At 40.6% G+C, this 17,725-nt stretch overlaps 1 protein-coding gene across 4 annotated transcripts; it reads right to left on the bottom strand.

The window, feature by feature from the left end:
* Window positions 1-3,417: 3,417 nt before the first annotated feature.
* On the bottom strand, window positions 3,418-17,387 carry LOC124007456 (alpha-N-acetylgalactosaminide alpha-2,6-sialyltransferase 6-like). 4 transcript variants are annotated; one of them, XM_046318033.1, is made up of 8 exons: window positions 17,231-17,387; window positions 15,874-16,582; window positions 13,736-13,942; window positions 7,168-7,580; window positions 6,782-6,889; window positions 6,490-6,561; window positions 6,166-6,375; window positions 3,418-4,132 (listed from the first exon to the last, which is right to left on the bottom strand). In XM_046318033.1, the coding sequence occupies exons 2-7, from the start codon at window positions 15,895-15,897 to the stop codon at window positions 6,189-6,191; spliced, it is 1,011 nt and encodes a 336-aa protein (XP_046173989.1). In that variant the 5' UTR covers window positions 15,898-16,582; window positions 17,231-17,387; the 3' UTR covers window positions 3,418-4,132; window positions 6,166-6,188. The 4 variants fall into 4 exon arrangements, with proteins under 4 accessions (XP_046173989.1, XP_046173988.1, XP_046173990.1 ...); XM_046318032.1 differs by lacking the exon at window positions 3,418-4,132 and having other exon boundaries at window positions 4,281-6,375; XM_046318034.1 differs by lacking the exon at window positions 3,418-4,132 and having other exon boundaries at window positions 4,281-6,375; window positions 6,490-6,558.
* Window positions 17,388-17,725: the final 338 nt, after the last annotated feature.

Raw genomic sequence — 17,725 nt, 5'->3', positions numbered from 1 at the left:
TGCCTGGGAGAAGTCTGAAAGAAAAATATATACAAAATAGTGTATTAAATATATATTATATTAAATAACCAATAATAGTACTAAAAGAGAAAAGCGTACATTTTAACATTTAACACCTAACTCCCTGTTTCTGTTTCTCATTGTTAGGCCTTGAGTTTTTACTTTCCTTTGGTTGTTTGATGCCTGTTTTCCTGAAGAATTCTTGATGATGCGTTTCCTATCCTGATGTCCTCTTGATGTATAGACTCTGCAAGATTTGTATAGGTATCGTTGGAGTCTGAAAAAAACTTTTCATACCATATCCACATGGCTCTTGAATCCAATCATATCAGACCAGTCGACCTTCCCGGGCAGAGGTGATGCTGTTCTGTGTATTTGAACTGCTGTTCTGTGGAACCGTGCAGGACTAGGATATGGTGTAGGCGCAGAATTATATACCGAAGGGCTGGGGCTTCTTGGAGGTGTGTATATGTGTGCTAAATCTTCGATTCTTGGGCTGTTTTGAGTTTTGGCGAAGCCGGCCGTACAGAATGGTAGAATATTGTCATTTTCAATACCCTCAAAGTCATTCAATGGTAGAGCCCATAATGCCTTGGGGTATTCTTGTCTGGGGGCTGTCAGCTGTAAACACAAGATTAGGTTTTTAAAATAGTGTACACAATTAGTTTAATGCTTAATGTAATAAAGATTATTACGCATTGTATTTTTTGACTCACGTCTAAATCATCTTGACGGTGTAGGACCGAGTAAAGATACACCTTTAATCGGTTGTTCCTCCAAATCATCGTCTTCTATAATTAGAACTTCTGCTGGTTGATGATCCAAATCAATTTATTGCAGGTCACAGCTGGGTAAATGTAGGGTATCCTATATACATTTAAATAATATAGAAATGCATTTATACAAAATATATAGGTTCTCTTAAAAAAACATACAATTGACATAAAAACAACATATACAGTAGTAAGAATATGAATTACCTGAAAATTGAATGGCATCCACTTTTAAAATATCTGCAAAACCACATAACTACTGTTAAATATTTGAAACATATACATATATATATATATATATACACCTTATTAAAAACCATAATATGTATATATTGTACAAGTTAACACGCATAGTTAGATATATAAAAAAGGCATTGTTTAGATTGTAATTTCAACTCGCCTTCAAAATTCTCCATGTGTTTATTAAAGGATGGCAGGAGCCTCTTACTGTCCATGTGATTGACTGTGACTGCGAACATTTGTGTGGTGCTCTCCTGGGGTGTAAAACGTCTTGTTGATCCCCACCCAGGGGAAAAAAACATCTGTTGTTTGGGTATCCTTATATACAGTACATATAGCCCCCTACTGCTGAAATGATGAGAAAAAAACATTGGTTCAAACACACACACATACACACACCTTTCCCAGAATCCTTTCTCTTGTGTTGGGAAACCAAGACAGACAGAGAGAGCGCAAGAGACAGAGATTCCATTCATTAAAGGTAAGATACCATTTTAAAATGCTTTATTTAATTCTAAATCTTTAGTACAGACCTTTTAAACATTATAATTATAATTATTTAAACAATTTTTACTATGCAATATTTAAGTATGCCAGTGTTTTTTTAACCCCCCAAAATGTATAGAACATTTATTATTAATACCACACAGTACTACACTTTAAAACCCATTAAATGTTTATATTTATAATTGTCTGTTGTAGGAAAGACTGTATTCATGTAAAAGAAGGCTTTTTGATTATTTTCAAGATTCTCTGTGTGTGTGTAAACCCAGCTCGTAATCTGACACCGGGACACACAAGTGAGGTAGAGAGCCAGATATTTCAGTGAGATGCTCAGGGGGAAAAAAACACTGTTATTTGGGTATCCTCATGTACATATAGCCCCCTACTCCTGAATTGATGAGGAAAAAAACATTGGTTCAAACACGCACGCACACACACACACAGCAACCTTTTGAGGTACATAGAGAGAGACAGCCGGATATTTCATTCAATGTAAATGACATTTTAAAAATCTTTAGTACCGAATTGCATACATATTACACGTTATTATTGAACAATACTGTCATTATTCTTTAATTCCCTCCTTAGAGAAAAAGGCCTGGGGTAGGATCTATGGTAAACCAACATCACCATCGGTCTCTAAATAACCATCGTTTTTAATACATGCCGAATACTGTATTCTCTCTCTCCCCCCCATGGCCCTCTGAAGAACAAAATAGCCCTGTGCCCTCTGAAGAACTGAAGCCCCTTGTCCTCTGAAGAACTGAAGCCCCTTGTCCTCTGCCCTCTGAAGAACTGAAGCCCCTTGTCCTCTGAAGAACTGAAGCCCCTTGTCCTCTGAAGAACTGAAGCCCCTTGTCCTCTGAAGAACTGAAGCCCCTTGTCCTCTGCCCTCTGAAGAACTGAAGCCCCTTGTCCTCTGCCCTCTGAAGAACTGAAGCCCCTTGTCCTCTGCCCTCTGAAGAACTGAAGCCCCTTGTCCTCTGAAGAACTGAAGCCCCTTGTCCTCTGAAGAACTGAAGCCCCTTGTCCTCTGAAGAACTGAAGCCCCTTGTCCTCTGCCCTCTGCAGAACAGGACAGCCCTGTTCACCTCTGAAGGGCTCCGACCACTACAAGGTAATTCAGCGTTTGCTCTTATTGCACTACCTCAAAAAGTAACTTATACAATAATGGTTACTGAGATGAAATGACTTTTCTTTTGGGGCCAGTTTCCCGGACACAGATTGAGCCTAAAAAACCCCAACGCATTGTACAGTTAGTATTGCATGCTGTTTAGTACTGGTCTTCGCCTGCTTCACACCATCCATATGGCACTGATCACATTTACGGTCTAGCATAAAATTGGCTTTTAGGAGATTATACATTTCCTGAGATCAGTTAACATGACCATTATAGCATTTGCTTTTAAATTTAACTTAAATTCTGTGAAAAACAAGGTTCAAGCCTGCGTTTACCACAGACCTTGTTTTCACAATTTTGCCATGGGATTTGTCCAACGAACCACGGCGGAGTTTGTGCCTACAAAAGATGCCATTACTATTGCTCTCTATAGCAGCTGGGTCTGGCCTACCTAGTTAATTGAACACAACATATTTTCCAGCAAGTGGTAGTCTCACTTCCCTTCCTTCTCAAACCTCACTGTGACTGCTTTGAGTGATGTATTGTCTCTACCTTCTTGCCCTTTGTGCGGTTGTCTGTGCCCAATAATGTTTGTACCATGTTTTGGGCTGCTAACATGTGTTGCTGCCTTGCTAGGTTGTTGTCTTAGGTCTCTTTATGTAGTGTTGTCTCTCTTGTTGTGATGTGGGTTTTGTCCTATATTTATATTTTAAAATTTTATTTCCTGGCCTTTTGGTAGGCCGTCATTGTAAATAAGAATTTGTTGTTAACGGACTTGCCTAATAATTATTTTTTTAAACAGGACAGCCCTGTGCTCCTCTGAAGAACCATTTCATCCACTGGCACATTGAATGTTTCCTCTCCAAGCACTGTGAGTACCCCTATACATGGTCTTTCAATTACTATGAAGAGTCAATCACATAGACAAACACAATCACATTATAACACATCAATGTGATTTTACTCCTTGCTTGGACGAACGAACTCATTGTGTTTTTTTGTCCTCCCAGTCAAATCCTGTCCTGTCCTTAGCGGAGGAGTTGGGCTCTTCTCCAACAACATCCATCCATGATCAACCTTTTTCTGCACTGAAGCCTCTGAACACCTCAACCCTGTCCTGCACTGAAGTCAAGCCTCCAAACACCTACTCATGCCTCATACAATCACTGCTGCCCTTCCCAACAGTGTAAGATGCTCTCATTCCTATTCCCCATAATATTTTACTATAAATGTCTTTAATAAACGTTTTCGGTTAAAATACATTTGTCTTTGATGATTTTTCAAGTGCGCTTTGTTGTTCGGTCCAAGCCTATAAACGTGGGTCTTCCATCCTCCTCACTCTTTCAAGTCACCAGCCTCCACTGGTTTCTATACATGGTAAGGAAAAACTCAGGGCCTGTTATCTTTCATTATATCAGCTGGGAGTTCAACCTGACCCGTCTTTATCCACCCGGTGTTTTTTCCACAGGAGGCCATCTTGATCTCCATGTCCAGCCTGAGGAAGAAAATCGCAGCCACAGTTCCAGACAAGGCCAAAGGTTCGTAACAGGAAGTGGCCACTGACAAACCATCACTGAAAGGAAGTCAAAAGGACTAATAGTTCACACCTTTTATATACTTCTGGGATCAAATGAATGGACATTCTGTACCATCAGCATTTTTTTATTCAAGGATAGAAGATCACAGCACAAGTGAAGAACCATAAGATGTTCTTGGTGGTACTCCTTGTCTTTTGTATCAGGTCAGCAGGTGTGTTTCTACTATCCCCTGTGTATAGGATTCCATTTAGTCCTGTGTTTCTACTATCCCCTGTGTATAGGATTCCATTTAGTCCCGTGTTTCTACTATCCCCTGTGTATAGGATTCCATTTTGTCCCGTGTTTCTACTATCCCCTGTGTATAGGATTCCATTTTGTCCTGTGTTTCTACTATCCCCTGTGTATAGGATTCCATTTAGTCCCGTGTTTATACTATCCCCTGTGTATGGGATTCCATTTTGTCCTGTTTCTACTATCCCCTGTGTATGGGATTCCATTTTGTCCTGTGTTTCTACTATCCCCTGTGTATGGGATTCCATTTTGTCCTGTGTTTCTACTATCCCCTGTGTATGGGATTCCATTTTGTCCTGTTTCTACTATCCCCTGTGTATGGGATTCCATTTTGTCCTGTTTCTACTATCCCCTGTGTATGGGATTCCATTTTGTCCTGTGTTTCTACTATCCCCTGTGTATAGGATTCCATTTTGTCCTGTGTTTCTATCCCCTGTGTATGGGATTCCATTTTGTCCTGTGTTTCTACTATCCCCTGTGTATGGGATTCCATTTTGTCCTGTGTTTCTACTATCCCCTGTGTATAGGACTCCATTTTGTCCTGTGTTTCTACTATCCCCTGTGTATAGGATTCCATTTTGTCCTGTGTTTCTATCCCCTGTGTATGGGATTCCATTTTGTCCTGTGTTTCTACTATCCCCTGTGTATGGGATTCCATTTTGTCCTGTGTTTCTACTATCCCCTGTGTATGGGATTCCATGCAAATTTAAACGTCATGTACATGCATCTTTTTTCAAATGTTATTTGTTCTCAAGACACATTACAGAACATTCATGACGAATAACAAGTCAATCAGCACAATGCTAACAATAAATAACGAAATACATTCTTTTGGATCGTTCAGACTCCAACAGCTGCATGCCTCAGGATGTCACAGAGGTAAAGGGTCCAAGATGACGAGACAATGTTCGTTTGTGTCATGGTTTGACAGGATAAACTCTGCATCCAGTACAGCACAGTTGTGTGAACGCCTTAATCTCACACACCCCTACATTCAACAGGAATGTTATGATTCCATTGGGTTGGCACGAGCCAACCTACAGTGCTATAAATGTAAGCTTAACGTGTTCTAATGTTGGTATTTTTACTGTGTTAAGTGAAAGCCACACATGGTTTGATTGGATAACGTAATGCAACAAACATGTCACTTACTTTGAGCCATACTGTCTATAAGCATGTGTCTCTGAAACAAATTCCTTTAACGTCTAGGATAATACAATCTCCCCTCAGTATGAGAAAGTTGATATTATATTATAACATTTGCTTTTGGGGACTTTTTTAAAACAAACATTAGAAACATGTAAAAATATTTTTTGTTTGTTTATATTTACATTAAACATCAGTTGCCCTATAATTAGAAATGTGTTTTTTATTTGACCAAACTAGCTATAAAAGAAAGCAAAAAAATCTAAGGTTTCCAGGACTTTTCAGTTTTTTTCTGTGTGGAATTTCATTGGAATTTAATTTTCTACGGTACACAGAAAAACAGTATTAACTCCTGTAAGACTTAGATTGTAAACCTTTTTTTTGTAGCTAGCTTTGGAAAATAAAAAACACATTTCTAATTTATATTATTTGTTACAAACCAAGCCCACAGCTTCATATGTGAAATAAATACTTCATGTATTTCCTTCAAGTCATCACAGGGCTTACAGTAATTCCCAAGAAAAATGACTACCATTCAGAGAAGGGGGCATACCTTTGTGAGAGGAACCAGTCATCTCACCATGTGGGGTGAGTGAAGCTGATATTATACTGCTTGGCCCAGTGTGCGAACACCTGTTTCTCCGTGATGAACCGATGGTGAGGCCCCTTTCGGCCCTTCTCGTTCTGCAGGTAGGTGACACACTCTTCTGGGCCCCTGGGCTTGTAGTAGTGGTAGGGCATCTTCTTGGGCTGGGGCTTTTTTCTAGGAGAAGGGGTGCTACAAATGACTGCATTGACAATGTGCTCAAAGACAATCCGCATACATAATGGATAGCAATTACTCTATGGCTCCTTTGTAGACAAGAAAGATAGATACCCGCACACTGTCGAATGTTCCCCTCGCTGTTTTACAGTGCAACGTTTCGACCCAAAAGTCTTCGCCATGCTTCTTTCATAGAAACACAATCATAATACATAATATTACATTGTGTATATGAAAGCAATCCTGTCAATTGCAGACAATGGTTTCATAATAAATCAGTATTATAGATTAACCATTTGCTCACTGAACACATTTAGGATTTACACAATGTAATAGTTTGATTTAAGTGATTGATAAGATTGCTATTAGCGATTTAGCGTTATGTTTAGCCTTTGTTCATACTCACCCACAGTGACTGGGTGGAACCATCCCGTACACTTCAATATTGTCACACATCTCTATGGCAATCACCATGGTGAACCAGCCAGTGCTCAACCAGGACTGAGACTTCGCTCTTTGGAAGGAAACCGTAGGATAAAATGTTAGTGAGAAAAAAATATATATTAAGAAAGCTTTTGTTTTTCTTGATAGAAATGCCCCTATCATTAGATTCCAGGAAAATCCTCATGTTGTGATCATCATCATTAAGAAATGTAATTAGAATTCAATTAGAATTTGATTCATCAATTGAAGCTGAATTCCCATATTGAATTGAAATATCATGAAACTGAATTCATTTAGCATCATCCCCATTGTTCCATCCTCATCCCCACCTTCATCCCTTTCACCCACCTGTCTCGCCCAGTCTCTTTCTGAAAGAGTGTATCAAACTTATGCATCTTGCTGGGCGTGATTGTGAAGCTGGACAGGTTACTGTAGGTCATGCTCACTCTCTGGATCAGACGGTACAGCGTTCCTTTAGCCTCTCTCCCAATCTTGGAGGGCGGTCCCCAGAATATGACCGCAGAGTTATGGTCCGTGTGGTTGAGAAATTCGGTGGGCCGCCTGACCACCCTGAACACGCTGGAGTGGGCCACCACTCTGAGAGTGGTCCGGTTGCCCACGTCACGCTCGAACCCTGTGGTGGGGGCGTCGTTCATGCGGATCACGCACTGGGTGTGGTCGATTTCCGGTCCGGCCCCGCTGCCCAGTACGTGGCTGGAGCTGGTCACCAGAGCACAGTGGTGGCAGTGCAGGGTCATATTCTGGAGAGGGAATGGATAAATGTCAGAAAATATATACAGTATATAATTCTCTCTCTCATGCGGGTCGTTCCATTAAATGAGTCCCGTTTATCCATTTGATATTTAAGTAGACATTGTGCACCAATATTGGATTTTAAAAGCCCGCTATATTAAATTAAGTGCCCTTTAATATAGACCACAAAGCGAAATGCAATACATCTGATTTTTATATGAATAATGACTTGCCAAAATGTCCCTATGTGCACTCCGATTTATCTGGAAGATTTTAACCCACGTAGCCCCCAAAACTCTCATTATAATATATATTTTTTGAAAGATTCAAATTAAACATTAAACATCTAATAGTCACATCATAGTGTAAAAGCAGGTGAGCTGTTTCTACTGGTGTTTTGTGGTGTAAAATTAAGTGGGTCGAGCATAACATGCCAAGCCTTTCACCCATAGAGACAGCTGCCCCTCACAAGCTTTAAGAAACCCATAGATAGACAGCTGCCCCTCACAAGCTTTAAGAAACCCATAGACAGCTGCCCCTCACAAGCTTTAAGAAACCCATAGATAGACAGCTGCCCCTCACAAGCTTTAAGAAACCCATAGATAGACAGCTGCCCCTCACAAGCTTTAAGAAACCCATAGATAGACAGCTGCCCCTCACAAGCCCCTCACAAGCTTTAAGAAACCCATAGATAGACAGCTGCCCCTCACAAGCTTTAAGAAACCCATAGATAGACAGCTGCCCCTCACAAGCTTTAAGAAACCCATAGATAGACAGCTGCCCCTCACAAGCTTTAAGAAACCCATAGATAGACAGCTGCCCCTCACAAGCTTTAAGAAACCCATAGACAGACAGCTGACAGTGCATGTCAGAGCAAAAACCAAGCCGCGAGGCTGAAGGAATTGTAACGCTGAGACAGGATTGTGTCGAGGTAAGGCTCTGGGGAAGGATACCAAAAATTGTCTGGAGCATTGAAAGTCCAAGAACACGGTGGCCTCCATCATTCTTAAATGGAAGAAGTTTGGAACCACCATGACTCTTCCAAGAGCTGACCACCCAGCCAAACTGAGCAATCAGGGGAGAAGGGCCTTGGTCAGGGAGGTGACCAAGAACTGGATGGTCACAGACAGACTTCCAGTTCCTCTGTGGAGATGGGAGAATCTTCCAGAAGGACAACCATCTCTGCAGCACTCCACCAATCAGGCCTTCATGGTAGACTGGCCAGATGGAAGCCACTCCTCATTAAAAACACACACGACAGCCCTCTTGGAGTTTGCCAAAAGGCACCTAAATAACTATAAGACCATGAGAAACAAGATTCTTTGGTCTGATGAAACCAAGATTGAACTCTTCGGCCTGAATGCCAAGCAGCACATCTGGAAGAAACCTGGCACCATCCCTAAGGTGAAGCATGGTGGTGGCAGCATCATACTGTGGGGATGTTTTTCAGTGGCAGGGACTGGGAGACTATTCAGGATCAAGGGAAAGTTGAACGGCGCAAAGTACAGAGAAATTCTTGATGAAAACCTGCTCCAGAGCACTCAGGACCTCAGACTTGGGCAAGGTTCACCTTCCAACAGGACAACAACCCTAAGCACACAGCCAAGGAGGAGTGGCTTTGGGACAAGTCTCAATGTCCTTGAGTGGCCTAGCCAGAGCCCGGACATGAACCCGATTGAAAATCTCTGGAGAGACCTGAAAATAGCTGTGCAGTGATGCTCCCCATCCAACCTGACAGAGCTTGAGTGTATCTGCAGAGAATGGGAGGAACTCCCAAATACAGGTGACAAGCTTGTAGCACCCATACCCAAGAAGCCTTGAGGTTGTAATCGCTGCCAAAGGTGCTTCAACAAAGTACTGAGTAAAGGGTCTGAACACTTAAGTAAATGAGATATTTCTGTTTTTTTTGTGGGGTACTGTGTCGATTGATGAGAAAATAAATTGTAATACGTTTTAGAATAGGGCTGTAACGTAACATTTTGAAAAAGTTAAAGGGTCTGAATACTTTCCGAATGCGCTGTAGGTGGGAATTTCAGTACTTCAGCATAGCGTTCTCTCATGGTTCTATTTAAAGTCATGTTTTGAGAAAGTTCCATAAAAACATTGGTAACATTCAAAGAACATTCTAAGAATGTTATTTAACCTTTCTAGCGCAACATTCCACTGAAAAGGCAGCGCGTAAAATTCAATTTGTTTTGTTTTGAAATATGTCACTTTCACACATTAACAAGTCCAATACAACAAATGAAAGAAACATCTTGTTAATCTACCCATTGTGTCAGATAAAAAAAAATGCTTTACAGCTAAAGCACAACATATGATTATGTTAGGTCATAGCCAAGTCGAAAACAGCCATTTTTCCAGCCAAAGATAAGTCACAAAAAGCAGAAATAGATAAAACTAATCACTAACCTTTGATGATCTTCAGATGACACGCATGTTACACAATACATGTATGTTTTGTTCGATAATGTGCATAGTTATATCCAAAAATCTGAGTTTACATTGGCACCTTACGTGCAGTAATGTTTCGATTCCAAAACATCCAGTGATTTTGCAGAAATACTCATAATAAACATTGACAAAAGTTCTAAGTGTTATTCAGAATTAAAGCTAGACTTCTTAATGCAACTGCTGTGTCAGATTTGTTAAACTTGATGGAAAAAGCATAATCTGAGAACGGTGCTCAGGACCCAAAACAGCCAAAGGAATATACGCCATTTTGGAATAAACAAACTTAGAAACAACACCATAAATATTCACTTACCTTTGATGATCTTCATCAGAAGGCACTCCCAGGAATCCAAATAGCCACTTGTTAGCGTGTTCAGCCCAGTAATCCATCTTCATGAGGCGCAGGCACTTCATACAGACAAAAACTCAAACTTCCGTTACAGTCCTTTAGAAACATGTCAAACGATGTATGGAATCAATCTTTAGGATGTTTAACATAAAACCTCAATAATGTTCCAACCGGAGAATTCCTTTGTCTTCAGAAAAGCACTGGAACGAGAAGTAACCCTGTCGGGAGCGCGCGTCATGAGACCAAGGCACTCTGCCAGACCACTGACTCAAGAGGTCTCATGAGCCCCTCCTTTATAGTAGAAATCTCAAACCAATTTCAAAAGACGGTTGCCATCTAGTGGAAGCGCTAGAAAATGCAACCTCATCCATATCTCAATGTGTATTCGGCAGGCCAAGCTTTGAAAAACTACAAACCTCAGGATGTCCCACTTCCTGGTTGGGTTTTTCTCAGGTTTTCGCCTGCCATACGAGTTCTGTTATACTCACAGACATTCAAACAGTTTTAGAAACTTCAGAGTGTTTTCTATCCAATACTAATAATAATATGCATGTATTAGCATCTGGGACAGAGTAATAGTTCACTCTGGGCGTGCTATTCATCCAAAAGTGAAAATGCTGCCCCCTATCCCAAAAAGGTTAAAATCCTACATTCCATTCTCAGCTTCAATAAAACTCTTGTTAAGTGTGTTCATGTGTGTTGGCCACGCCCACTAAATTCAGCCACACCTGATCCTAATGAGTGCTTTTTTCCCTTTGAAATTAGGGTCTGTTTGAATAGACAAAAATTAACAGCTTTGTATGAGTTAAATAAAGATGGCATGCTCCATCCTGGTGGCTCAGTTGACTAATTCAATGGATAGAGAACACAATAAAAAAAGTTATGAAGTTTAAGATTAATGCCAAAGCAAATTAATTTCCATGTGTCCTATCTCTGCTTGGAGTTCAAAACACTTAACCCAAACTAAGCCAGCATTGAAACAGTATTATTAAGCTAGCAGTATTATTACAAGTCTTACTGAAACATGTTCTCAGAACATTAATTACCTTCAAAACAACCTCTAATTTCCATTCTCAAACGTTAATGAAACCTCCCAAAAATGTACATTCCCAGAACAGCTGAAATTTACCTTGCGTTCTCAGAACGTATTAAAAAAAATGTTTTACCGGTCAGGAAACGTATGGCTTCGTTCCCAGAACCAACAGGAAACCAAAAAACATTCCCACAACTTCCAAGGAACCAAATGTGCTAGCTGGGAAGCTTCCATTCCCTTGTCACAAGGGGATTTGTGGCTGATTTTAAGTCAACCCTGCTACTTTATTTGGCACATTATAGGCACTCTTTTCTTTTATTGTATCTCTTGAGATGGGAAAACATTTGGATTATTAAATTGAACATGTGTGTTGAGTTGAACCACCAAGTTATACGACACAGAAGGGACTCATTTAATGAAAGATCCATGCACAAATATGAACATACACTGCACATGTACTGTAAACAAGCACACCACAATTCTACACAGCTACATGAACACAGTTGTATGGACTGTGCAACAGCTTTCCACTCGGGACAGTGAAGTTTTACTTCATTTTGGACTTGGGATGTTCCTAAAAATAAATGCATGTTTTGTTTTTGGGCTGTGCATGATCGCGTCTATGAATCACGCAGTACATAGCTACATTTAACCAGTGTTTAAAAAGAGAATGTATCCACCGATACAACTTGATGCCGCAAGTGTGAGCGGGAACAGGGGTCAAATTACACCTAGACTACTGGAGGTGCCCTAAAAATAGCTGACTTGACCCAGATTATTTTAACCCTTTGGGGGAAGCAAATAGTAATGTTTTTAGGCTTGTGGTTGAGAGTACATTTCTATGTTATACTGATTGTTACAAGGGGGCCCTGCATATTCATATGATTATTACAACCATACTATTATGGTGGGTAAGCTTACTGTAGGGGAGAGTGGGGTAAATTGAGCTAAAGGGCTACATTGAGCCACTCGTTAATAGATAAAAGTAATAATTTGACCAAATATTTAGGAAGAGGTCATCATTCCATAGAGTCTGTGAAGGATAAGATCACATGGAAAAAGTGATAAGCAAGTTAGGTCCCAAAAATTTGATAGAGGTTTTATGATGCTTGTATAAAAACTATAGTAGATCATTTTAAGATTGTTCTGTACATCTGTTGGGGTCTCTATAAGCTTCAATATGAGGTCCTAAACCTAGCATGAAAGTGCATCCTTGCAGTGGTGTAAAGTACTTAAGTAGATACTTAACTTTTTACATCACTACATTCCTAAAGAAAATAATATACTTTTTACTCCTTATATTTTCCTAGACACCCAAAAGTACTCGTTACATTTTGAATGCTTAGGAAAATGGTCAAAATCACACATCTAGAGAACATTCATGGTCATCCCTACTTCCTCTGATCTGGCAGACTCACTAAACACAAATACTTGATTTCTAAATTGTCTGAGCATTGGACTGTGCCTCTGGCTATCAATAAATACATAAAACATTGTGGTATAAGCAATTTTAAATTATTTATACTTTTACACTTATCCTTAAGATATTTTAGCAATTACATTTACTTTTGATACTTATGTATATTTAAAAACAAATACTTTTAGACTTTTACTCAAGTAGTATTTTACTGGGTGACTTTCAAATTAGTCATTTTCTATTAAGGTAGCTTTACTTTTACTCAAGTATGACTTGTAACTGTGTGGGCTAATATAGTAAATGTTTGCCATAGGGTAAGTTGAGCCAATGGCCATAGGGTAAGTTGAGCCAATGGCCATAGGGTAAGTTGAGCCAATGGCCATAGGGTAAGTTGAGCCAAGTACAAAGTGTTTGTTACGTAGTAAGCAAGTGTTAAAATATGCTTCAAACTATTAAAAAGACAGAAAGTGGTTTGGATTGTGTTAAATTGTTTGGGAAATAAAGATATACATGGATTTAAAAAGGTAGTGGTAATACTCAATTCAGTACTGACACTTCTAGGCGGCTGAACTTATCCTGTTCCACAGCTCAACTTACCTGTAATGTTTACATTAATTCCTGAGGGATACACAACATCCTGAAATATGTAGATATCTTTGTTAGAAACCTATAAACTATATTTCTCTAGACGGTTCAATTTGCCCCGCTCTCCACTACCGGTTTGTAGTGTACTGCAAGTTCTGATTAAATACTTGTTCTGCCCTATGTACAATATGTTGAAAAATATATATATATTTTTGGTTGAGCTCCCATGTGTTTTATATTAGGGTGGCCTTCTTGACCAGGTCTCCAAGATTAAATAGACGTTCCATAGAATTTCTCTGTAATTCCAACCCTGAGTGAGAGTTACCTTGTTTCCATAGACAGCAACATAACCCTCCTTCCCTGCCCATTTCTTGAGGTTGGTGACCTTGATGGCGTGATGAGGCGTGGACGCCCTGAAGGGACTGTATAAGGGGCTGATGTCATTGCCACTGTTGGAGCTATAGAGGATGAGGAGGGTCATAAGGAGGAAGATGGCTCCGAAGATCACCATCTTCTGGCTCTGCTGCCCTTGCTGGAAAAGATGGGGGGGTACATGTAAATGATATACATCAATAGTTATTGCTGTGTTGCTTGTTAGTCTTTAGTGACAGACTGTTACAGGAAGGTAACAAAATCAAATTAACTGGCCAGCGTGTACACTGTATTCGATTCTGGGTGCCGAGATCAATGTTAGTGCTTTGTTGTCGATCTGACTTCGAGTTAAAAAGCTGCTCAAATCCCATTTGCAGGGCAAACTGGTGACTTAGTGCATTCAAACTCCTTCACTTTTTCCACATTTTGTTATGTTACAGCCTTATTCTAAAATTGATTAAATTGTTATTATAAAAAACTATATTTTAACTAAAATATTACATTTACATAAGTATTCAGACCCTTTACTCAGTACTTTGTCGAAGCACCTTCACCAGCAATTACAACCTTGAGTCTTCTTGGGTATGACACTACAAGCTTGGCACACCTGTATTTGAGGAGTTTGTCCCATTCTTCTCTGCAAATCCTCTCAAGCGCTGTCAGGTTGGATGGGGTGTGTCACTGTACTGCTATTTTCAGGTCTCTCCAGAGATGTCCAGGCTCTGGCTGGGCCACTCAAGGATATTCAGAGACTTGTCCCGAAGCCAGTCCTGCATTGTCTTGGATGTGTGCCTAGGGTCGTTGTCGTGTTGGAATGTGAAGAGTCACCCCAGTCTGAAGTCCTGAGTGCTCTGGAGCAGGTTTTCATCAAGGAATTCTCTGTACTTTGCTCCATCCATCTTTCCCTTGACACTGACTAGTCTCCCAGTCCCTGCCGCTGAAAAACATCCCCACAGCATGATGCTGCCACCACCATATTTCACCGTGGGGATGGTGCCAGGTTTCCTCCAGATGTGACGCTTGGCATTCAGATGTGAAGCTTGGTTTCATCAGACCAGAGAATCTTGTTTCTCATGGTCTGAGTCCTTTAGGTGCCTTTTGGCAAACTCCAAGTGGGCTGTCATGTGCCTTTTACTTAGGAGTGGCTTCCGTCTGGGCACTACTACAAAGGCCGGATTGGTAGAGTGCTGCAGAGACTGTTGTCCTTCTGGAAGGTTCTCCTATCTCCACATGGGTACTCTGTAGCACTGTCAGAGTGACCATCACGTTTTTGGTCACCTCCCTGACCAAGGCCTTTCTCCCCCATTGCTCAGTTTGGCCAGGTGCCCAGCTCTTGGAAGAGTCTTGGTGATTCCACACTTCTTCCATTTAAGTATAATGGAGGCTACAGTGTTCTTGGGGACTTCCAATGTTGCAGACCCTTCCCCAGATCTGTGCCTCGACCCAATCCTGTCTCGGAGCTCTACGGACAATTCCTTTCACCCCATGGCTTGGTTTTCACTCTGATATGCACGGTCGACTGACAGGTGTGTGCCTTTCCAAATCATGTCCAATCAATTGAATTTACCACAGGTGGACTTCAATCAAGTTATAGAAACATCTCAAGGATGATCAACTGAAACAGGATGTACCAGAGCTCAATTTCAAGTCTCATAGCAAAGTGTCTGAATACTTATGGAAATGTAATATGTTTTATTTTTATACATTTGTAAAAATTTATTCAAAAAACAGTTTTTGCTTTGTCATTAAGGGGTATTGTGTGTAGGTTGATGATTTTTTAAATTAAAAAAAAATCAATTTTAGAATAAGGCTGTAATGTAACAAAATGTGGGAAAAGGGATCTGAATACTTGCTAAATTAACCTAAACTTGACAGTGTATTTGGAATCTTTGGACCATATGTGACATTATAATATTATGCTATATAATTGTACAAAACATAGGCCTATTGTGGACAGTGCATCAGTAATTATATTTGATCGCAAATTCTACAAAAACAGTTAATTGAATCTAGAAATAAGCATCTCAGGTGCCTTGTAGTCATCTTTATGAACAGTAACTGAGGGTGTATCAATATTCAGAATGAACTTACCTTGTCAACTAGCCTCAGCCCCATGCTTCTAGATCAGGCTGAGTGACATCACATGTTCCTGGCTGTTCTGGTCACCACCCCTGTCAGTGATGTTCCGGGCTGTTCTGGTCACCACCCCTGTCAGTGATGTTCCTGGCTGTTCTGGTCACCACCCCTGTCAGTGATGTTCCTGGCTGTTCTGGTCACCACCCCTGTCAGTGATGTTCCGGGCTGTTCTGGTCACCACCCCTGTCAGTGATGTTCTGGGCTGTTCTGGTCACCACCCCTGTCAGTGATGTTCTGGGCTGTTCTGGTCACCACCCCTGTCAGTGATGTTCTGGGCTGTTCTGGTCACCACCCCTGTCAGTGATGTTCTGGGCTGTTCTGGTCACCACCCCTGTCAGTGATGTTCTGGGCTGTTCTGGTCACCACCCCTGTCAGTGATGTTCTGGGCTGTTCTGGTCACCACCCCTGTCAGTGATGTTCTGGGCTGTTCTGGTCACCACCCCTGTCAGTGATGTTCTGGGCTGTTCTGGTCACCACCCCTGTCAGTGATGTTCTGGGCTGTTCTGGTCACCACCCCTGTCAGTGATGTTCTGGGCTGTTCTGGTCACCACCCCTGTCAGTGATGTTCTGGGCTGTTCTGGTCACCACCCCTGTCAGTGATGTTCTGGGCTGTTCTGGTCACCACCCCTGTCAGTGATGTTCTGGGCTGTTCTGGTCACCACCCCTGTCAAGAGTCAGATGATCCCCAGTGAATACACACTTTCATAGGGTACAAACTATGTGCATGTGCTTATATTGTCAATACCATGTCACTAATCCTGTTGGTCACAATTGTCATGGGAAATAATACAAAAGCCATATATTGTGCTGCAGAATAATCTAGTGTTTATTGCATTGCAAAAAAAATAAGGAAAATAACATATTGTGGTTGCCAAAATCTTGAGAAGTGTGCAATTCCGAATGATAAGAAATCAGTTTAGGCCGAATGATAACATAAATCAACCTAGGCCCCATCTGTTTTACAGAACAGGTGCAGTGGTTTATCAAAACAAACACCCCTGGTTTAAATAGAAAGGGATATTTGTTGCGCCCACATTTAATTTTAGCGCACCGAAATCTGTTTGGACAAAACTGTTAATCCGAGCCTATCGAAACATATTAAACATTACAATCCAATAGAATAAAGCTATCACTATCGGAGACATGACAATTTTCCTAAACCAGTTGCCTCACTGCTCACGCAGCCAGATAGAGACGATTGGTGTTGACACCATAAATAGCTTTATTTTAAACCATAATAGCGGAAAATGGCGGTCATTCAATAATAACAGTGGATTAATGACAAAATGCAATGAAAACGAGGGTTGCTTACCAACTCAGAGTTTTATCCATATGAGATCCGTCCGTGCACCATTGACGTTTGATCTGTCAGCGCTTGCACCATCTTCCTGCACAATTGTAGGAGGGGACTGGCTCCCCAGCTAGCACATATTGTCAATTGGAAGTTCGTTTTTGGTTTCCCTTTGGTTCTGGGAAAGAAGTCATACGTTTTCTGACCGGTAAACAGAACGTTTTTAAACATTGAGAACGGAAGTGAAAATTCCCACCTGTTCTTGGAACTTAATTTTTAGGTGCAGGGAGGTTCTGAGAACGTTTTACTATGGTTCCCTGAGTTTTCCTGGGAGGTTTTGTTAACTTCTGAGAATGGAAATTATAGGTTATTGGAGCCAATTAAAATAACGTTATGAGATCATTCTCTAAATGTTGTGAATGTTTTGAACGTTTTGAACTAAATTTAAAGGATATGGAGCTTTTTTAATAACTTCATTAAAACTTTCATATCATTTTTCAGTAATACTTTTAATAA

The sequence above is a fragment of the Oncorhynchus gorbuscha genome, linkage group LG20, assembly GCF_021184085.1.
Source record: "Oncorhynchus gorbuscha isolate QuinsamMale2020 ecotype Even-year linkage group LG20, OgorEven_v1.0, whole genome shotgun sequence".
NCBI lineage: Eukaryota > Metazoa > Chordata > Actinopteri > Salmoniformes > Salmonidae > Oncorhynchus > Oncorhynchus gorbuscha.
This window is presented reverse-complemented; position numbering and strand designations above follow the sequence as displayed.